Source organism: Elgaria multicarinata, chromosome 4 (assembly GCF_023053635.1).
Source record: "Elgaria multicarinata webbii isolate HBS135686 ecotype San Diego chromosome 4, rElgMul1.1.pri, whole genome shotgun sequence".
Lineage (NCBI taxonomy): Eukaryota > Metazoa > Chordata > Lepidosauria > Squamata > Anguidae > Elgaria > Elgaria multicarinata.
The window spans coordinates 23,335,814-23,358,509 of NC_086174.1; the positions used below are offsets into that span (position 1 = coordinate 23,335,814).

A 22,696-nucleotide genomic window follows, 5' to 3' on the forward strand; every position below is an offset into this window, starting at 1 on the left:
CCATAAATGCAAGTCTTTCTGTCCAGATTATTATTCACTTTTCTTTCCTTCCTGTAGGAAACACCTCACTGAAGGTTCTCTTGAGGCACTCCTCTCTTCTCTCTGTATTTTAAGTGCCTCGGGATATCAAATCCCACACTTAACCCTAAGGACTGTGCTCTCCAACGCTTGTTTTGCCACTTTAACACTCTATACGGTGGGCTATGTTTACTACCTCCATCACACCAAATTGGCTGTCCCTTCGCATTGCTCAAAAGCACGTGAGCCACCACATTTCCCACATCGCACACGTCCGCTACACACTGCAACTGCAGCAGGAGCAACACATGCCCCGAAACTTCTGGCATTTATTATAACGCGAGGGGGAGAGAAATACATGGTCTCAGCCTAAACAGCCCAGTATCCGAGGGCCGCCCAGTGCTCAGGAAGGCGCTTTGGCTTTAAACACTGAAGTGCAGCAGGCACCCAACCCCCACGTCTTTTGTACATCTAACCCAGCCATTTCTAATGGGACCACAGAAACGACCCCTTTCTTCCCCCTGTCAAGAATCAAGGCAACTGACACACCTCTTTAACTTATCCAGACCTCTAGACCTTAGCAACTGAACCGCTTGTTCCTTAAGTTTGCTTTTCATCCTCGGGCTTCTTCCACCCTGCACCTTTTCCTTGCGTGCGTGCGTTGAGTTGGTTTTAATTCCTGCGACCACTTGGATTGCTATGCACGTGGGAGAAGTCCCATCGAGCTCATGGGGCTGACTTCCCTCGAAAGTGTGTTTAGGATTGCAGCCTTACCCCGTGCTTTAACCAACACAAGGCGACTGCTTTGCACGTCGGTTCCCCCCGCACAGAACGCATCAGGCTCAGGAGAAAGGCTGTGCTTTTTTCGTCTGCTTTTGCAGCAGCTTGTTTCCATTCATAACCTTCCTCTTCAGCACGTCCCCGCCTTGTCTCTTCCCAAGGCTTATATCCCCCCTTTCCCTCAGGAACTTTCCATACACAGGAAGCACAAAATGTTGCTGCTACTGCTGGGCGCGTAACTGCGCCAGCATTGGCTTCCCTCAAGACTGCCGAGCGGCCTCTCCCGCCTCCCAGGAACGCTCCCGCCCTCCTGCCCGCAACGCTCCTTTCCGCCGTCTGACTCCTCAGCAGGGGGCGCATCGGTCCCAGCCCAGACTGTGCATGCCCAAGTGACGCATTGCAGGTACGGAGCCACCAATCAGCGGCGCCCGTTGGTTGTTCAGTCACTCACACGTTCTCCTTCCTTGATCTTCTTCCGACCTACGAAAAAGTTCTTCCTTTAAAAAAAAAAACAGTGCGAGGGAAGACCCTGCACGCGATGAGCCCGTTTTAGAAAGGGCGACTTTTCTCTTCTTCTTTTTCTTCTTCGCTGGCCCTGGTTGTTTTTTTTTTTTTAAAAAAAAAGCTCTTCCTCATGTTGTACGTTGGGGGAGGGGGGATGAAATTCAGAGGGTGGGGGAGGAGGGGGATATATAGCAGCAGTAGCAGTTGGTATGGTAGCTGAGGGTGTGGAGCCGGATCTCGTTTTACCACGCGCTTGTCTTTCTCAACAGCGGTGAAGGGGGGAGGGAGAGTTCGAGCGCGGAGGGATCCGAGAGGGCGGTGAGGTGGTTTATGAGGCGCTGCCGCCAGGCGCGTTCTGTTCAGTGTGAGGCGAACTGCCGAGCGGTTAGGTAGTTGGAGCGGAGGAGAGACCGACGGCGCGCCATTCCCGCCTTCTGTGCCTAACCTCGCGCGTTAGCTGCAGTAACCGCCGCCAGGCCCGGCACAAGCCACCATGGTTAGCGAAGGGGATGGGAAGGCTGGTGGGGGAGGGGGGAGGTATTGCGTCGCGGAAGGGGATCGCATGTAAAACTAAACGGGCAATGGGTGGCTTGCATTTGTTGCCCGTAACTTAAGGGGGGGAGCGAAAAACAACGCGCGCGCACGCCGTAGAACAGCATGTGGCTCGAGCGCGGTGCTGGGGGAGAGCGAAGGAGCGCGCGCGCGCGAGTGTCAACGTTCCTCGGCTCGGTTCAAAAATTCAAACCAGCAGCAACGGTTTTTCTCGGCGCCATACTGCTGCTTTTTTCTGGGGTGGGGAGAGAACCGTTTTTTGTATGTGTGTGTGGAGGCGGTGACGGTTTCCGTACCCTCGTTAGGTTTCCTTCAGGTTAGAAGGAGCCTGTGAACGTCGGCACAGGAGGCAGCTGGACCCAGGGAGCCGTTGTGCGGGGCGGGTGGAATCGCGTTACTATAGCAACCGCGTTGCCGCCGCCGCCGCCCCTTCCCTTGCCGCGCTTTGAGGTCTTGGGTGGGGGAGCGGGCCAGGCTCGCGACGGCGCGCTCCCATTTTTCGGTGGCGCATCAAGGCGATCGCTGGAGCACAAGAAACCCCTGGCGCACGAAACGAGGTGCTTGCGGGGGGCGCCAGGCTGGGGCTCTAACAGAGATCGCGCCTGGAGCCGGCGTTTTGGGGGCTGCTGCTCAGCACTGCCGTTGTTGGAGCAACTTGGCCACATTTTAACAGTTGCGCCGAGTTGCTGGCTTCGCTGATGAGCGGAGGTGGTCTTCCAAAACGGTGTGGAAAAGGAAGGTGCAGGCGGATTTGTGGTTTTCAGTGTTCCTGTAAAATAAAATAAAACGTGCGGGGGTGGGGGAGAATAGAGGGAGAACTGTGACATTGGCTTCTAAACTGAACTCTTAAAACAAGTATTAAATGCAAGGCATCTGCCCTTCTTGGATATCCCTGTAAAGTTGTCCTGGTGTGTATGAGTTCTGAGAGTGTACTTTGCTCTGAGGATTTCTAGGTTGATAACTCAAAGGACAGAGCACCACAGAGGCACGGCTGGCTGCTGAGGAATATTGTGGAGATGTCATGTCGAGAAATAACATTTGCTGGGTTGTTCTGTAATAAAGGCTCACCTTTGGAAGCAGACATTTGGCCATATGAAGGGTAGTCCTGAACTATCTGACAGCATAATGTAGTCGCTGCAGTTTTCCCTCTAGGCTTGAACACTTGTAATGAGGGAGCTGCTTCCTTGCATAATGATACATATGTCCCATTGGGGGCCCTTTGCTCTCATAGGACATAATAAGATACTTTCCTACCCTTAGGGATTCTTTAAAAGGGAAAAAGAACTTGTTTCATGCTTACGAAGGAACATATTGAAATGAGAGACCCTCAGGATGTAGTAAGGAAGCTGGGCAAGAATTTGATACTCCTAATCTCACTTCTGTTGCAAGACTGCTGATAGGCTGTGCTGCATGTTAAGGAGATGAATGCAGACCCCATCTTCAACTCTCAAAATGAGTAGCCTCTTCCTATTAAGGGAATTACTTAGATGAACTCAGTTAATGCCTCTTTACCCAAATGAGGTTGAACAAGTTGGTTTTGATGTGAAGACTCATTACAAGTGTATCCATCAATGGTAACTTACCTCTCAGTGGCCATGAAAGTAGAGGCCCACGTAGCAAGGGATAAATTTAGAAATTCATAACTACCAAAAGGATTCCAGTTTGTGCTTGTGTTTTGCTATCCTCAGCTGCATTTGAGTTTATTGCATTTTCTGTTACCCCATGGAAGTTTTAAAACTCACCACTTCTGAATACCTCTCTGATGCTTAAAATGACCTACTTAAATATCTTGTGTGCTGTATGTGAACTCTGAATAGATCTTTGTAAAAGTGCCATGCTATTTTCACTGTAACAAAATAGTGACTTGCATGGAAAACTAAACACCTTTTTTAGATGTGGAGTCTTGGCAGTATGACTGGCCAACTTTTATAAGTAACTTGTGAACATTCACTATATAGCTTGCTCATATAGCTTATACAGATAGATTACTCCACAGCATTTCTAGTTCTGATATGTCAGAACTAGTATTCATGCACTCTTTACTCTTCAGAATGTCTTTAACATCAGGGTTGGTAGGTTAGTTAAGCTATGTCTGGAATACAAATACCTATACTTGGGTCAAGAAAAATTCCAGACGTCAAGGGCTCCTAATGATTCTATATTAGCATCTAGGAATTTAAACTTCCTATGATTTGTAAAGGGGTTTGTTTCTAGGCACTAGAAATAATTTTCAGGTCTGACTATATTACCAACTTTTTACAACTGTTATTCAAGCAATTTAAATATGCTTAGGTGGCCAAATTGGAGTACTGATAGTTATCAGAAAAAACTCAGTGTTACTGCTTTTGAGGGAGAAAATTTTATCCAAAACATAAGCTGTCTTTCTCGTTTCCCTCCTGAAGCCCCTCGTATCAGTTGCACTTTTACTATGAGTAGAGAGGCTCCTGAAAAGCGAAAGATACATTCCCTTTCTATGTCTCTACTTCAGTGTCAAGAATTTAATTCTTTCATAATATTCCATATTGAGAACCTTAACATAATGATTACTAGTTACAATCCTTTCCTTTTCCCCCCAAAGGAGTTTACCATGGAGCACTTTGTTTTCCATATGTTCTTAACATACCTGGAACCACCACAGTTGTTCTTGAATTCTTTTCACTTCAGCCTTTTGCTTACTGCCTTGTTTTTTGGGATGAGTTGAGAGTCACTGGGATATCAGCAGTCATATGACTCCAGTATCACCAGGACACCTAGAAGTTGTAGGAATCTGGAAGCGCAGCTATAGATCACAATACGGCTGAGCCTGCTCTGAAGCTCCATGGTAGAGCTTCCCAGGAGCAGGAATCTAGATACTTGCCAAAAGATGTGAAAGGCCTTTAATGGCAATACTCGAATAGATTATTTGAATAATCTGCTGTTAGGTCAGATTCTTGTTTCTTTTGATAGTTCTGCTAGTTTTAATTAAAAACAGTTTGATTGGTAACTATCCTATTTCTGGTAGACAAACCCTTCTAATTTAGTGATCCAACTCTTTTGCACCTGGGACCATATTTAATCATAACTTGTATCTGACAACTCCGTTTCATCTTGTATGCTTATTTCACATTTTGCACACTCATGCTTGCTGTCCATGTAACACGTCATGATACCTATACTTTGTGACATCCTTTTTTAAAAACACAGATTTGCTGTCATAATCCAAATACCTCCTACAACTTTCTTGTAACATGTTTTCTAACCTCGAATTACTTTTTCCTGTAAGAGATGCTTCCTTCTTCTTTGCTACAAATATATGCCTGGAGTGTATGACCTATTTTGGCCTATGGGGCCAGTTAGTATAAATGCTTTAAGTTGCAAACAGATATAGATAGTTACCTAATTAGTATGTATTCTTTTGAGGAAATGTATGCATTACAAAATGGGAAACTTTGCTTTAAATGAATATTTAAAATGGAGCTGGCTCCCTGCTAAATTTAATAAACCTACATTGCCTGGTAGGGCATAATTTCAGCAGGCATTAGCCCTAAAACATAATCGGTGCCTTTGATCATATGTAGTATACATTTTATGCACCAACAAGTAACCACTGCCAAAACCTCCTTGCCATATCTCCGCCCACTTCAAATGTCATGAAGTGGAGATGTCACGGGGACAGGAGACCTATTGATTAAAATAAACCTCCCTTGAAAACAATTCTTGTGTGTACATGTCCATTTCACTCAAAAGAATGAAGAAGGGATAAAAGAATAGTCCCACTCCACTCACCTGACAAGCAAATGTTTATCAAAATAAATCCGCATTATTACTGCTTCCCAGAATCTCAATTCACTTCCTCTGTAACTAAGATCCTGCAAGTGAAGATTAGAGGACAAGAAGCAAAAAGGTGAAACTGCCTTTAACTCTGTAGTACTGGCAGTTTTGTTGCTGTAGTTCTCCTGAATGATTGCTGTCATTGGATACAGTTTCTCGAGGACAGTGAGTAAACTGCAACTTTGTAGGCCTCCAAGGGGTGCACTGGAGCCTGCAGCCTTCTATCCTGCCTTGATAGAAGGCTTGCCCATGGTAGACATTGCCTATGATAGACATGGTAACTGGGCACTCCAGCTTCCTTCCTCCACTTCATTCAGTAAGTGTAGCCAGCTGCCTATGGCTCTGAAATTCCAAGCAGCAGTGAAGAGCATGGAGCAAGATGAACCCTATGTCTGTTCCCCCTTCTATATTATTCTTGTGTCTCTTTCACTCCCATCTTTCTCTTGCCTAACATAAAGCCCAAAGCCAGGATGAGGACTCATTTTAAAACTAAAATAGCAACACAACTTGTAATTTGCAAGCAAGATGAAATCTACCAGGGCTCTATAAGCCTCCTATGTTTTGTAGCCCCCAAATATGTGGCTAATGGGTCAGGTTTGGAACCTCAGCTCATAAATATTCCTATGCCAGTACAAGTCAAAGCAAAAACCTTTCGTACCTTATTTTCATATGTTGTTTGGCCTTTGGTGACTTGGCTCTGAATTGAAGGAAGCTTGATGAGGGCGGTGGCTAGCCATTCTGATTTGGTTAATATGCCTAACTTCTATTACATTGTACCATTTTAGGTAGTTTGAGGAGCTAACTGCTTATAATATAGTACCTTAATCTAGCAAAATCAAACGAGAGAATATTTGAAAATGTAGCACATTTTATTGTCTAGAATATGGATGGAGAGTGTGTGGCCCTCCAGATACTGTTGGACTGCAGTTCCCATTAGTCCTCATTATTGGCTAGATCTGGTGGAAGTGCAAGTCCACCAATGTTTAGAGGGCCACACATTCTCCACTAAGAATACTTGACACTAGGTGTATCAAAGATGAGTTGCTGGGTCTGAACATCACTGTCAATTGGTGGATGGCTTTACTGGTAGGCTTAGGCTCAGTTTGCATAATTTTCCTACCTAGTTCAAACTTCATGCTTGCTTGTGTTGGACGTTGTCCTACAATTTCATAACATCTGGTATAATTCTTACAGTACAGAGTTGAAGCTGTTGACAGGTTCTGTAGTGATTCTTACTGTGCAACACCGAAATAATTTGCTAGGATTTTTTACGTTGCATGCCTAATCTGGTGTAAAATAACTTTGCTTGGCATATATATGGGATTAAAATAAAACCATATAAAAATCTGCATTGAAACTGTTTGAATTCAAGTAACAGATATAAAGATATCTATCTGACTACCAGATGTTACCACATATATTGCACAAATTCTCATAAATTTGGCCTCTTGATTAAGAAGTGTTCAGATTTCTGACTTTTTCTGGTTGTTCTCATTTGGTTTGCCCTCAGTACAAAAACACTGGTGGGAAGGTTCCAGAGGTCAGCGGAGCAACCCATTTATTATAGAGTTTCTTGTTTCCCTTAAAACAATCAGTTTAAGACTTCCTAATGTCAGGGAAGCTTTTGCACATTGATTTACCCACTGCATAACCTCGTCACATCTTTCTTGGAAGCTCTTGTACATTGCAAGTGTGGGGTTTTTTTTGTTTGAACGCAGTACGTTTTTGCAGGGTGGCTCGTTAACCATGCAGTGTGGTTCATGAACAAGCCATTTTGAGAACCCATGGCTTCAGGATGGTTAACAAGCCACACTGCATAGTTAATAAGCAACTCTGCGAAAAAAGCACATTCAGATAATATAACCCACCCTGGGGAAAACATGCTGTGTTCAGACAACACAATATCCCGCAATTCAGCAACAATGCACAGTTGGTTAGCATGTTGTGTGAATCCAGCCTATGTGTGGTATGTGTATTTATTTATTTACAATATTTATATACCACTCCATATCTAAAATAGATTCTGGAGTGGTGCACATAGGAATAAAACAGTAAAAAAGAAACAAGTTTAAAAACAGCAAACTAAAATTGTTCAATTTAAAACAAAGGACCAATAAAAACAGTGGCTAGTCAGTTGAGGAAGGCCTCCTGGAATAGAGTAGTTTTCAGGAGGCACTGGAAGCAGCCTAGTGTTGGCTCCTGCAGGGAGTTCCAAAGAGAAGGGACACCACACTAAAGGCTCTTCTGGTGGACACCAATCGGGCCAAAGGTCCATGTGTAACAACCAGGAGCGTGACATCAGTGACCAAGCTGGTTGCTAAGGGAGAAGGTGCTCTCTGTCATCCTGGTACCAAGTTGTTTAGGACTTTGTACTCTAAGATTTGTGGTGGACCTGCTTGTTGCCTCATGCAAATGTGAGAGCAAACACCAGAAAGCTCACAACACTCCTCTGCTAACAGTCTTGAGCAATTTGTTTGCCATTACTGATCACTAACAAAAGATTCTTCAGAACTTTAGAACCCAGTTGGAAAACCACTGCCAATGCATGCTGTGGACTTTGCTAGCATTTTCCTCTGGCCTGAAGTGGAAGATAAACTAATCCTACTAGACAAAGCAAACTTTCACTTTAAGTACATCAAACAGGTTAGGGGAATTTGTCCAAGCTGACTGTGATAATATGGAAACCTCTGAGAAACATGGGGATTACTTTCAAACTAGAAGTGCAATAAAATCAACGGTTTGAAAAATGTTGGCTTATGTTCTGACTGATCTATTAGATAAAGCTTGTGAAGATAAAGTTTAGATATGATTATATAAGGTTCTGAAGCTAGATTAGAGTAAGACTGGGCAAATAGGTTAGCTAACATTGCACAGAGCATAATTATGTTAGATTTTTTTTCTTTTAATGGTGATAGTGTTGTATGGGCTTTTATACTGTGGAAGAGTTGTCCTGTAACCTCATGAAACACTGTATTGAAGTGTATATGGAAAGGACTTCTTAATCTAAGCACAATGGCAATAGCACATTTCAGGACAACATCTTGAGGTTTTTAGTGTTCATGAAACTGCTTAATACTAGGTTAGTATGCTCTTTAATTAGTATTCCATGGAAAATTACGCTACAGTGGCTCATGTTCCTCACTATAATTGCTTTCCAGGATTATGCTGCATATCCAAGATACTTAGTTTTATAGTAAATACATATTTTACACTATAACTTCCAATATTAAAGTTACAATGGAAGAAGTATAATGATTACATTACTCATATCTTGTTCTTACTTGAAAAGAAGCAAGATGCAATAAGGATTGTCATAAGCTTTTGCTGTAGAGAGAAATTGGCTTGTGTTGGCAGTTTACGAATCTCAGAATTTGAATTGGATGGAGGTCTTTGGTTCATTTGGAGTGTACAAATATGGCTGTTTATTCTGTAGGCAGACCCCATTGGGCCTCCTGACACACAACCCAGTAACGATTATTTCCAAGGGGTACATCTTGTAAAACATAACTAGTTATATAACTTTCTGCAGTCATTTCACACAACAAGCTTGTTTTCCAGCTGAAATAAAATCCAAGTCAACATTTACATGAGAATTAAGCAGTGCTCTGTTTGGGTTTGATCAACAGTATCTGCAAGTTAAGATGACTGTCCATAGAAGTTGGCAGATCTGGCCTAATTAAAATCATTAATTTGTTCAAGCTTCATATGTGGCACTCATTACGTTATAGGATCTAAAAGGATTATTCCATACCTCAGATGAAAATTGTGCCATAGCTTCAATGCAGCTAATAGCTTTCCCTTGGTGCCAGGGAACACAAAGTGCTATTGGTGTATACCAGTGACCTGTACATCTTTTTACAGGAACTTGAGGCCTAGTCAATCTGTCACCTAGTCAAGGTTGCAAGTATCTCAAATGAATCCTTAACACACAGTTCAGCTTTAATAGTATTCTGGATGAGTGACATGTTCCCCAGATCTGGGATTCAATATCTGATTTCTCAAACTTTCTACAGCTTTTCATTGTTATGGCTTGTCTGTATTATGCACAGTGCTAAACCTCTTGGAAACTTCCAACTGTCTTGCTATTTTTATATCTGTTCTTGAAGAAAGGCATTGATCAAATATTGTTTGAGCAATATTCTGGCATCCAGTTCACTTTTATCACTGCCGAATCCAAGTATTAGACCCAATTCCTAAGGCCAAATGATAGAATATCATTTTGTTGCTGTTGGCTTGAGAACGTATTGGTTGCAGAGATCCTTCCCTCCATAAAGTAACGGCCCCAACAGTTAGTTTTGAGAAAAGAACTCAGTCAATGAGTAGAAGACCAAAAACTACTGCGGTGTTACACCTCTGCCTTCTAAGGAAGAAACAGATGGTTCTGATTCTGGCATTCTCAAATTGATCTTTTACCTTTCTGTCTACTCTTCTTCCTTTATGTATCTTGTCTTAACCTTATAAGTCTAAGGGGAAAAGCCTTGGTTTATTTTCTGTAGGTGCTTCAGAATTCTATTTTTAAGGTGTACTAATTTCATTTCCCCCCTACATTTTCTAGGCTGATCAACTGACAGAAGAGCAGATTGCAGGTAAGACTCTAGATCTATCTTACTTGTGATAATGCTGAAGTATAACTTGAAGAGTTTTCATCAGAAGTAACCATGATAGTAACCAAGTTGGAAATTCTGTCTAGGAACTGTAATTGGAACCTCCTTTGTTTATACTTGGCAACTATTTGACTAGCATTTTATTCTATCATGCAACTGAGAGCTAACTTCAACCAGGACTTACCTGACCATCTTAAGTCATATGATAGAACTGTTGCATTACCTACATACTGTGATACTTGTTTTTCCTAAATACATCACATTTGCATGTGTGTGCTTTAACTACAATAGAGCTTCTGGAAAAGAGTTAAATGTGTAGAAGCTTCCTCTACTTTTTCAGCATCTCATGGTCAGCTAGTTGAAGTATCAGGGATCCTATTAATTCTTCAAAGTTAATGAATAATTAAAACATTCCTGGGCCATTGTTGCCCAAATAAGGTATTAAAAGAAATATGTATTGCTTTGGGTGTGTATATAATGGCCTGTGTCTGTCTACTGACGGAAGGCCCTTTAATCCAATGGAGGTTTCCATGAGCAGAAAAAGGGGAGGAGAATATTTTCACCATTTTTTCTTCTGCAGTCTCCCACGCTACCTCTCACTCCATTGTAAAGGTCCTCTTACCCGTTGAGCTGATTTTGAGGTGTAGGCTGCAGAGGAAAGGGACAGTCAGAAATTGCCTCCCCTGCTCTCTATTCACAGACATCTTTGCTGGATCAAAGCCTTCAGTTAGCAGAGGGGACACAGTTGGATACAACCCAATACGTGCCTCAAATCATTAGTGGCTGATGAATTCATCTTACAGTAAATGTTTGTTAAATTGACTGAAGCTGACATTTATTGCTAGTGATACTTCATGTTTAAAATCTTGGAGGAGTTGTCAGCAACAATTCAATATGTTAATAAGATGCAATTTAAGAATTTTCAATGTTCTTTGGGTTAAATATTCTATTAGAATTCCTACTGTGCCAGTTGCTTTAATTCCTGTGGCTAGACTAAATTGAAGTTGGCAAACAGCTGCATTATAGCATCAAAATAATTGTGTAAATGTGTTGCATTAGCACTTGTAGTCTTGGTAGTCTGTCAGAATAAACATTAGGTTTATATAGATTCCATTGAATGTAATCACGTTAAAGATAGCTAACATCTGCTGGGTAGTAAAGTTTAAACAATTGCTACACTAGTTGTAAATTTAACTGGGTAGTGTTTTGTGGTGTGATGTGTTCCTTTTTCAATATAAAACTACTGATTTAAAAGTTATCAAATGAATACCTACATTATTCATTAGGTCTGTTAAGCATGACTGACATATACCAGTTGAAGGATGTCTCAAAAACTCAGGATTAGCATTTTTAGTAAGGGTAAATTCATTAGATCGCTTTCTCCATTTCGTGGTCATTTCAGACTTTGTCCACCTCATAGTCATGTTGGGCCTGCACTTAACATTGTGTATGTAAGTCACCTTGCCAGGGTATATGCCCGGAAAGGTGGGATAAAAATCTATTAAGTAATTCACTGTTTTATTTAACAGTTTCAGCTGATATGGAGGAGGAGGATGTTCATATTATGTTGGCATTTCTATCACATTGTAATAATGTAGTGTGGGTATGGAATATCATACTGTTGAACTAGTGACATTGGCCTTAGAGAACCTTCCTTTTCTTTCAGTTCAGTTTTCTTGTGCTAGCATCATTCTGAGAGACCTTGTTCCTCAGAAAGATTGACACATCCAAGGGAGGAGTATGTAATGGTGGTAGAAGAGAATTAAGCCTGGAGTAGCCTGTTTGACCTTTTAGACGTTTACTAATTTCCAGTATAACTTGCCATAGATGGTCTCAGGTATTTTATGCAGTGTCTCAGGCTTTTAATTATGATTTGAGAATAGCAATATTTAAATGATATGCTTTTTATTTAAATCTGGCCTTTTAAAATATTGTCAGCTACATACACTGGCTCTCTGCTATCGTAGTACTAAAGCAAGTGATCCAAAATAGAAATAAATGAGATAGTTTGAAAGAAAATCGTCTGTGACCACTGAATATAGAGCAAACCACCAATGTAACTTTAAATTACTTAGAAAATGTTACTAGATATAAATTAAACATCCCCAGGGTGGACTTGAAATAGTGTGTTATGTGTTTAATTCAGTGCACCCACTAGGTGGTCTGAAGAATCCATTGGGAGCAGCTGTTGGGTAGAACTAAAAACCACAAGTGTTAACCTAGTTTGCTGAGTGCTGTTTCGTCCCCTTCCTAAGAGTTGGATCCAAACTTAGTCATAGGCACATGTAAATAAATGGGACAGTGATTTCAATGGGTGTATTCTAAATATAGCTAAGACTGGATCCAGCCCTAAATACTCCAAACTGCTCTAGTATATTACATTATGTGTGCTGACATTTTGTAAGGTAAGGCTTGCCCCATTGGCTTGAATGGGCTGCAATTACTTTTGGGGGCAATACTCATTCTGCACATGTGAAATGAACATTTTTCACATGTCCCAGGCCTGAGCCCTATTCGGAATGAACCTAATGAAGTGGTAATTGCTGAGATGCTTGATAAAAAGATAGTAGCATGCAAGTGTTAAATGTATTTAGTAAAAAATTAGACAAGTATGGAATCCCAAGATGTGTCAGAAGAATGATATTAAACCAGTAGCATGAAAATGTATAATCATGTGTCAACAGGAAGCATGTTAATAAAAGGCATACATAGCAAAGGAGAAGGCATCATTCCATTGGTGTGATGCCTTTAAGACAGTGGCCTAATTCCTGTGATCAAACAACCCATGGTCAACAAAAACCAGCATGGGTTGTTTGTCACCATGCAGGAGCACACGTGCTGTTTTTTGCCAGCTTCTGTTCTTGGGTTCTTAATTGAAGGCAAAAGTGGTAAGCGGATAGGAGACAGCTCTCTCTCTCTTTTCCACCCCAACCCAGGAATTGGGCATAACATGCAAACTGGCCGGGTCTAGGGGAATGATATAGAAAAAGTTGTAAGATTTGGATTGTATAGCAAAGTTCTGTAACATTCTACATTTTAATTAGTAGCGCAGTGTATAAGGTGTGAACATGAGACTGAACACAAGTGGCAGAGGGAAAGCAAGGGTGTTTAAGTACAAGAAATACTCAAATATATATCCTGTATTTTTACATCTAAATGCCTACAGCAGTCATTAGTAAAATAGAAATATCAATTATTTAAAAAAGCATATTTTTTTAAAAGCATGATAAGTAGTAAAAGTAAGAGAAGAGAAAGGCAGCAAGAGAACACAAAGGCAGCAGAGCAGGTTAAACAGCAGCAGCAAACGAAATCTCAGCAGGGCAAAGCCTTGTGTACACACAGCCATCTTCAACTTGTTCACAGGAGGTCTATGGGAGAACCAGATGAGCCTTTCTGGGAAGGTTGCTCCAAAGCCTAGGTGCAGCCACTGAGAAAGCCCTTCTCCCGCCTCTGCCAAACACTGCTCAGATATTGGCAAGACAAAGAAGAACCTTTGCTGAAGAGCTTAAAATGTAAGCATGGTGCAGATGAATAGTCTTTCAGATAACCTTGTCCCAAGCTGTTGAGGACCTTAAATTTAATGCAGAACCCCCCTAGTCCGCTGGACTCCCCAATCCAGTACATGGAGCCTCCTGGGATCTCTCCAGATGGCATCCGCTGCAGTCTCTGAACAAAGATAAGAGCTGCTGACCCCAGGAAGGACAGCTGCTCTGTCCAGTGCTAGTAGGGAACTTTATGGTGGCATCCATGGGGATGCCAGGTACCATGTGAAGCCACAGACACACCTGCGCAGGGCAAGAGTGTCTGCCCTTCCTGGCAGGCACTGTGTCTCTACACATAGTGTTCATGAACTTGGCCAGCACTGCATCTGCTCCAGTTGAGTCCCTGTTTCTTGTGGAAAAGAGAAGAGCAAGCTCTGTGGTGAAAGAAATAGGGGGCAGGACAATGATATCAGGAATGGTGCCATGTCCCTGACATCACTGGGCCTGGTGGGGGCAATTCAGTCCCCCATCTTAAAAATGTTCTGTATCCCTGTTATAACCAGTATGTGGGGTTGTGCTCAAAAATGTACCAATAGTCAGTAAGGTGGATCTCATAGTATAAGAAAGATTAAGCATGAATTCATAGAGTAGCAACCTTTTTTCTTAAGCTTTACCTTGTTGTTAAACATTCCTCTGATAATAGTGCAGCTGTGGCACTGAGATGAGTAGCATGTTTAAGGCCACTTAGTGAGTTCATGGTGGAGGTAAGATTTTAACCAGGCTCCCTGATTCGTAATTTGGTCTTAATCCTTATATTATTCTAACTATCTAAGCTGTATGTCAGCCTTCCCCATTCTGGTGTCTTTCAGTTGTTTTTGACCAATTCCCATCAACCCCAGCCATCATGGTCAGAAATTCTGGGTGTTGTAGCTCCAAAAGATCTGGAGGCACCAGCTTGGGGAAACTAAGAAACATGGAACGAGACCAGGTTTTTAAAATAAGAAGAAAAAATCAGAGCAGCTTTTAAACTGACAAGGATATTTTGGGTGATGACTCATCCATTAAAGGGAATTCAGAAGTTTTAAAAAATACATATATTGGGAATAATTTCTCATAGTTAAACCACTGTATGTAATTGTCATTCAAATTGATGAAATAAGAGACAAGACAATGTTAAAAAAATACCATAAATTATGTAATCCCAAAATAGGTTCCTGAAAGAAAATAAAGTGTTTATTCCTAATCATCTGTTTAGTATTTCAGAAAGTTTTAAACATATTTTCACTGATTATCCCTCCACACTTACCTGAAAACATGAAGACATTTTATTTCACAAATTTTTAACTGGGGGACTTTTTCTGATACGTTGTATCTTGTCTCTATAGCCATATGTAAATATTTTCTTAAGCACTGTCCCTTATATAAATTTTGGACTAACTGGGAGGATTGCCTTTAAAGTTCTACAGATCATAGTACTAATAAGAGAGCAAAACTGTTTAACAGTGGGGCACATACACCAACAATGCAGAAAATCTACTTTCACTTGCTACTTTACCAATATTGGTCAAAGTCAGTTTCATGAACTTTAAACAGCTTCATAGGAGTCATGTGCCATTGTTGGCAGTTTATGCTGCAGAGATCATATATCCACATTATCTTGTGTGGATGAATATATATTTTATATCAAAACATCATAGACAAATTAATATTGAGATTGTTTCCCCATTTAGAGATGTAGTTACGAACTGTTTTACTTCCAAGATGGAAAATCAAATCCAAGAGTAATTTGCTGGTTTTCTCAAAAACAATTGTTCATATTATGAGCAATTCTATCAACTCTCTTCTTTCAATCAAGAAATTCTATACTTCTAAGTTCCTCAAAAGAAAGGAGACTGGATATTCCATTTTCACCTGTAATTGACTATGTGATCTTAAAGTATCTTCAATAGGGGATCTGAACATATTAAGCTCTCAGAATGGAGTATAGGATAAAATGAGCATGAGCTTGCAGAAATGATGGAGAACCAATCAAAATAGAGCAAAGATCAGTTATAATGAAGAGAGGCATAAAGTATATGCTAACGCTAAAAAAAATCTAAAGTCAGTATAGATTTAGTATTTGTTATTAGTAAAGGACATGAATGTAGTGGAAATATGGGAAACCTGGTAGAAGAATGATAATCAGTGGGATACAAGTGTCTCTAGAGCTTCAAATTCAGGGTGGGTAGGTCTAATGACATTTTATATATTAGAGAGCATTGAATGTAATACATTAAACTTCAGGCAAACCAAGAAACAGCTATGGGAGATACATTTTTGTCCTGTTAACATAGTAGTAATGACATATTATCCCCTTCACCAGCTTTGGTGGTAACCCAGAGACAAAGTAAAAGAAATTGCAGTATGGTGACAATTTATTCTCCTTTTGGCTGGGTAACTAATTTGGAGCAAGGCTCAGACAGTGTTTAGCTATGTTACATGACTGTGCTTAGAACTGAAATCAAGAGGAGCAGTGTACTTTGATAACTGAGCTATGTCTACCATCTGGTCAGAGTTGCATCTTGCCAAATAGTTTGGCCACAATACTATCAAGTTATGCAAGTAGAAAATTGTTAAATTTAACTTCAGAAGAGGGGATTCCTCAAATGATGAAGGGACTGCTTAAAATGAAGTTGAAGGGCAGTGTCAGAATGAGAAATCCTTTGGGAGGAGCTTGTAGGCATAAAACAACAGTAATACAAGAAAAATGTATACCACACCTTAGAAAGGATATAAACAAGTCAAAGGATACTAGTATGGCTAAGAGTAAATAGCATACCAAAAGCATAAAAGGCAAGAAATCTTTAAATACATTGGGACCAAGGAACCAGCCAGGGAGATGGTTGGGCCTTTTGATAACCCAGGGATGACAATTACTGAAGGAGAATGAACTGCATCAACATTCTGCATCTGTCTTCACTGTGCAAGATGGAGGTACGCCCACCTCTGAACCAGTGTTTTCAGGGAAGACTTCTGACCTCCTCTTGCCACAAAAGGCTTGATGTTTTGTGATCTCTTTAAAACGATATTTAGAACGTGCCAATGAATTCACACAGACCTTTATCTGGGGCAGCAAAAAGGGGAGGGGTTCTATCAGAGCATTCTTTGCTGCATAGTAGAAGCTTTGTCCCAGTATTCCTGGTGGGAAAAATGATGACATTTGAGTACATTTCCAGTGGGAAGGTTTTCCTTGCTGCTGGGAATTGGCACAAATTGTATTTTTTCACACTGGGGATGCTGGGACTTGATGCCCTAGTCCTCCCCTCTGCAGAAAATGACTTGACTGGAACTAGTGCTTGGCATATATCATTCCTCCCCCAGGTGAATTGACTGCAATTATCCAAGGAGGTGGGAAGTGATTTGAATAGCTCACTGAATATGTAGATGCAGTGAGAAAAGGCAAATCCCATGCTGGAAGTTACTAGAATATTCATAGATATTTATGATGCAGCCACATCTAAAATTCTAAACTTGGTACTGGTCACCCTATTTAGATACGCTACTGAAAAAGATTCAGAAAAGTGAACACAAGAATGGCTAAGACCATTGGAGTACCTTCCCTGACAGGAAAGAAGTCTTGAGGGCCTTTTAATTTATGTAATTATGAATTGTATTGAGCAAATACATAGATTTTTCTTTCTCTTATAACCCAATATAATATTGCCAGTAGGACATTATTCTCACATAATTGACTTGGAATATGGTGGTCTTATGTGGCTTTTAAAAAGGATTAGGTTGATGGGGTGAATCTATATGCACCTACTAGCCATGATAGCGAAACAGAGGCCTCATCTACACCAAGCAGGATATTGCATGATGAAAGCAGCATGAAAGCGGTATATAAAAGGCAGGAGCCACACCAAGCAGGATGTAGCGGTATGAAAGCAGTATATGGTATGTGTCAATGGGACCCAACAGTTGTCAGTGCACTTCAATACCTCTATAAAGCAGTAGTGTGGCTCCTGGCTTTTATATACCGCTTTCATAGTGCAATATCCTGCTTGGTGTAGATGAAGCCATAATCTCCATCCTGAGGCAGTATACCCATGAATGTCGGATACTAGGGGACAGACAGTGGGTGAAGGCTACTGCCTCCATCCCTTTCTGTAGGCTTCTTGGAGACATCTAGATGGTCACTGGTGAAAAAAGGATGGGCTCTTGGTGTGAGTCCAACAGAACTTCCCTTCCATTACAGCAGGGGTGGGCAATTTGTGGCCCTCTAGATCTTTTGGTGTACAACTTCAATCAGCCCTAGCCAGCATGGCCAATGGTAATGGTCATGCTGTAATGGGAGTTGTAGGTCAAAACTTTTGGAGAGCCACACATTGTCTACCCGTGCATTATGGTCTTGGGAAGACTTTGCCATTTCTTGTTCACAGCTAGCTGAGAGATAATAATCCTGGTTTTGCCAGAGAAATAGGTTGCATATGACCGTTTAAAACATTAGACACTGCAGATCCTACTGACATCAAATTTTGTATTTGGACGTATCCTGGTGTTTTGAGTTTGCATTTATTATGTTCAGTGCTCTTCAATCTTCTTGCAATCATTTTATGAACTAAAGTGGAAGTAATGGTTTGTAAACAAATAAACAAACATAAATTATGAAAGCATTCAGTCTTTAGTTTGAACTCTCTAATCTTTCTATCCTATAGAATTCAAGGAAGCTTTTTCACTATTTGACAAAGATGGAGATGGTACTATAACAACAAAAGAACTGGGGACAGTGATGAGGTCACTTGGGCAGAATCCAACAGAAGCAGAGTTACAGGACATGATCAATGAAGTAGATGCTGATGGTAAGCTTTATATAAAAGAGTTAAATAACTAAAACTGAAAGGGCTTTTACTAATAACCATATTAATATTTGACAGGCAACGGCACAATTGACTTCCCAGAATTTTTGACAATGATGGCAAGAAAAATGAAGGATACAGACAGTGAAGAAGAAATTAGAGAAGCATTCCGTGTATTTGATAAGGTATTCAATTGATGTACTTTGAAGGTTTATCTGAAACTGAAAACGAGGGGAATTCCCATATTTAGAATACAGCTTTTTAAAATGATGTTTTATACTGTACTCCAGACTTGCTGTCAATTTGGGTGGATGGCGCAACTCTAGCAGTTAAACTTAGTATAGTGAATCAAGTCTTGGGGAGGCTTTCATCTCATATGAGCTTTGCTGAAACTTGAGATCCGCTGATGAAAATGTTCCTGTGCCATTGTATTTGATTGGTGTCCACCAAAAAGTCTCTTTGGTGGTAGCCCTGAGTGCTTCTGTAGATAGTTCTTGAGCGTTCTAATTGACAGTCTTACTCTGTAATGGTTTTAGAGGGGTGGTTCCTGCTGGTTTTAGTAGTTCTTAGTGACCATTATTCATGACATTACAATTAGAATTTGAAACTAAACTGGACTACATCAAAAAGGTTATTCTTATGAATATAAAATCTTAAGACATTAACACTTGCTACTTTAAATGGGATTAACTAGTTCTTGCTGGGACAGTAAAAGTGAGCCCTCAAATACTATGGCAAACTCATCTTGTGATGCATCCTATGGCATAAATGGTAGCTAAAACAGCTGAAACCATCAGAAGTACAACATAATTGTCTAAAATTGTTGATTATGAATGCATGAGTGCTTGTCACTACCCTACCTAATTTAGTTTTGGTTTCAAGTGCCTTTGTTAGACTATAGTATGTAACTCTTTTTCTTTACTCTGTTGTGGAATGCTAAGCTGCAACTTCTGGTGCTAACCATCAGCTGTACCATACTATTGGTTTCTGAAGTGTAATTGACATTAAATTTCTTACAAAATATTTTTTAAACTTTCTGGAAACATTTTTAAAACTTCTGGGAAACATTTTACGTAGCTTGGACTAAGAACTGGAAACTTCAAGTGGCATATGTATTTACTATATCCCCAAGGTATCCAAAATGTATCACAGGTCTCAGTTCTGCACACCCTCTGTGTTAGGGGTAGGATGTAGGATTGAGAAGTAGAAGTAATGAGGCACCTGATCATGGTGTTAGTTGACTTAGTTTGTTATAGCATGCACATATGTTGGTACTAACTAGTTCAGATCTGAATATGGTAAATTCATATAAAATATAAACAAAGTGACTTCTAAATATTTTTTCAGGATGGTAATGGTTATATTAGTGCTGCAGAACTTCGTCATGTGATGACAAATCTTGGAGAGAAGTTAACAGATGAAGAAGTCGATGAGATGATTAGAGAAGCAGATATTGATGGTGATGGTCAAGTAAACTATGAAGGTAAAAATCATGAACATTTTTCTAATTGTATAATATACAAAACGGCCTGAATGTACTGGCCAGTACAAAGAACTGAGAATTTTCTTCCATGCATGTACTGGGATTTTCCAGATTTGCTCTCCTCATCACTTCTCCTGCATTTGCATCGAGGCTAATGTGTGGCCTAGCTCTCACTGTGCCACAAACCTCAATATATCTAATCTTTTTGTCCCGGCCCCTCTCCCTGACATCTTGAAAGGCAAGACAGGAGGGGTTCATTTTAACTCAGTTGCATCTGACCCAATGTGATGGAATGCTGCAGAAAGCAAAAAATAAAAAATAGGACAGCCCACATTTGCCGAGGTTATTGGTTCTTAACAACTTGCTCACAACCCCAAAATTGATCTTAACTGTTGAATTACATTAAGAAAATAATCAGGTATTCTCTACATTTTTAAGTCCTGCTTTAGATAGTGTACAATTCTTCCAGTAGGTTATATAGCTAGCTGATGACATCAGATTTTATTGTCCTGGTTTCATTTTTGATGATAGTAACTTCTGTGGTGCTTGAGATGACAAAACGTGATCTGTACTTCAAGATTAGCACAGTCAGTGACTATTTTTACTGTAAAACAGTTGTTTTACACTGTCACTTGACCACTTACATAACAATAAATTCATCAAACAAATTTTGCATTGGGCCTAGAATATCCTATAGAGCTATTTTCCTTAAGGCATTTTTGTACTGCCCGTTATATTTATCCCTGGGCAATTTACAATGCAAATTAAAAACAAAACAAAGGACAATAGAACCGCTATTAAATGCCGGTAAGAATAAATGTCCTGACACCTAAAACATAAAACAGTTGGTGCCAGATGAGTTATTGAACTAGTAAAAGTGTCAAGCATCTGAAATATCTGTGTTGATTCTTAGATGACTAGTATTTATAGCTTAAGAGCTTTTCAGTTAGATGATTGGCATGTAGGAACTTCTGAAACAAAACTGAACAGTTTATAGAATTCTGGATTGCACATAATGACTAACCATAAATTGATTAAGCCATGGGTTGTTGGGGCGCTGTTCTCGCTCCCACTTCGTATCTATTATAGAAAATACTCTTACGTTCATGGCTTGTTTAGTATGAGGTGTGAACCCAGCACTGTGAGTTGTTGAGGGGAAAGCAATCTAGAGTTAAACCATGGGTTAAAACTCTGCTTCGTTTCTCCTCCAACAACCAAGGGTGCTGGGTTCAGACATCACAGCCAGCAACTTAGGAACAGGGTGTTTCTGGGTTATTAGCTAAACTGGGGGCAGAGCGGAGGCAGGAAGCAGCACACTTGATTTTGCACAAACCATCGGTGGCTGATGCATGTTTGAGATGCTGACTGAACTAATTGATTGCCATAAACATTTAGGATTCTTTTTGTACATGTATCAAAGAATGTCTACTAATAACTAGAATTGTAAAAAGGTTAGGAGAACGTAAGCAAATCATAATACAATGAATGAATCTGATACCTTTATATCAGGGATGGGGAATATGTGGCTTTTCAGATGTTGATGTACTGTAAGTCCCACCATCCTTAGACAGTATAGCCATAGCAAGTGGTGATGTGAGCTGCAATCTAATGATATCTGACGGTCCACACATTTCTAGTCTTTGCTCTGAATGGCTATAAGCATGTGTAAATAGCGTAAATAGAAGCACTTGGTTAATATTTTTAATCAGATCATGTTGCATAAAGTTTTGAACAAGCTTGACCATATTTTCTTTTCCTTTACAGAGTTTGTACAAATGATGACAGCAAAGTGAAGACACTGTACAGAATGTGTTAAATTTCTTGTACAAATTGTTTATTTGCCTTTTTCTCTGTTTGTAACTTATCTGTAAAAGGTTTTCCCCTACTGTCAAGAGAATATGCATGTATAGTAACAAACTCATTCCTCCATGTTTTCCCCTTTATCTGTCATCCTGATATTTTGGGAAAATGATCAAAGTAACAAATGTTTGCATGTGGCTTACTCTGGATATTTAAGCCCTTCCACACTTCTAAAGTTAGATGGTGTTGGTCAAATGAGGGAACATCTAGGTTATGCCTGTTTAAATTAGTTATTTTAGGAAACTTAGCATGTTGTTGAAATGTAGTCTTAACTCTGTGTGGACTATGGACAGTCAACAATATGGAACTTAAAAGTTTGCACTATTGCAAAACGGGTGTATTATCCAGGTACTCGTACACTATTTTTTGTACTCCTGGTCCTGTACCAGAAGACATTTTCTTCTATGGTTACTATGCTTTTAAAAACTTTTGTTCAGCCACTTATTTTCAAAAGAATCTGCTTATGGCACAACTTGCCTCAAATCCATTCCAAGTTGTATATTTGTTTTCCAATAAAAAAATTACAATTATCCCATATTGTTTCTATGCATTTTTTAAATGTTTGTGCATCTTTATTAAAATGTTAGTTCTTGTTACCTTTTGGGACTACAGATACAGGCCTGGTTACCATAATCACAGAGGACAAATAAGCCACAGTGGCTTGTTTCCATGCCCTGCACATGCCACAGTGATTTTCATAATTATCATCAGCAGTGTAGCTTTTGTCATGCAGACCCAGGCAAGGTGGCTTGTTGCTGCAGGTGAGAA

The 22,696-nt window shown here is 40.3% G+C and overlaps 1 protein-coding gene across 2 annotated transcripts; it reads left to right on the forward strand.

Moving 5' to 3' along the window:
* Positions 1-1,618: 1,618 nt before the first annotated feature.
* On the forward strand, positions 1,619-22,459 carry CALM2 (calmodulin 2). Of its 2 annotated transcripts, none has more exons than XM_063123975.1 (6): positions 1,619-1,798; positions 10,220-10,250; positions 18,445-18,588; positions 18,664-18,770; positions 19,933-20,068; positions 21,833-22,459. In XM_063123975.1, the coding sequence occupies exons 1-6, from the start codon at positions 1,796-1,798 to the stop codon at positions 21,859-21,861; spliced, it is 450 nt and encodes a 149-aa protein (XP_062980045.1). In that variant the 5' UTR covers positions 1,619-1,795; the 3' UTR covers positions 21,862-22,459. The 2 variants fall into 2 exon arrangements, with proteins under 2 accessions (XP_062980045.1, XP_062980044.1); XM_063123974.1 differs by having other exon boundaries at positions 1,634-1,798; positions 18,445-18,593; positions 18,669-18,770.
* Positions 22,460-22,696: the final 237 nt, after the last annotated feature.

Bases quoted from the DNA above. Each gene is read 5' to 3' on its own strand.
- CALM2 (XM_063123975.1), top strand. The intron at 10,251-18,444 runs GTAAGACTCTAG...TCTATCCTATAG, and splicing joins GACAGAAGAGCAGATTGCAG to AATTCAAGGAAGCTTTTTCA. The intron at 20,069-21,832 runs GTAAAAATCATG...TTTCCTTTACAG, and splicing joins TGGTCAAGTAAACTATGAAG to AGTTTGTACAAATGATGACA.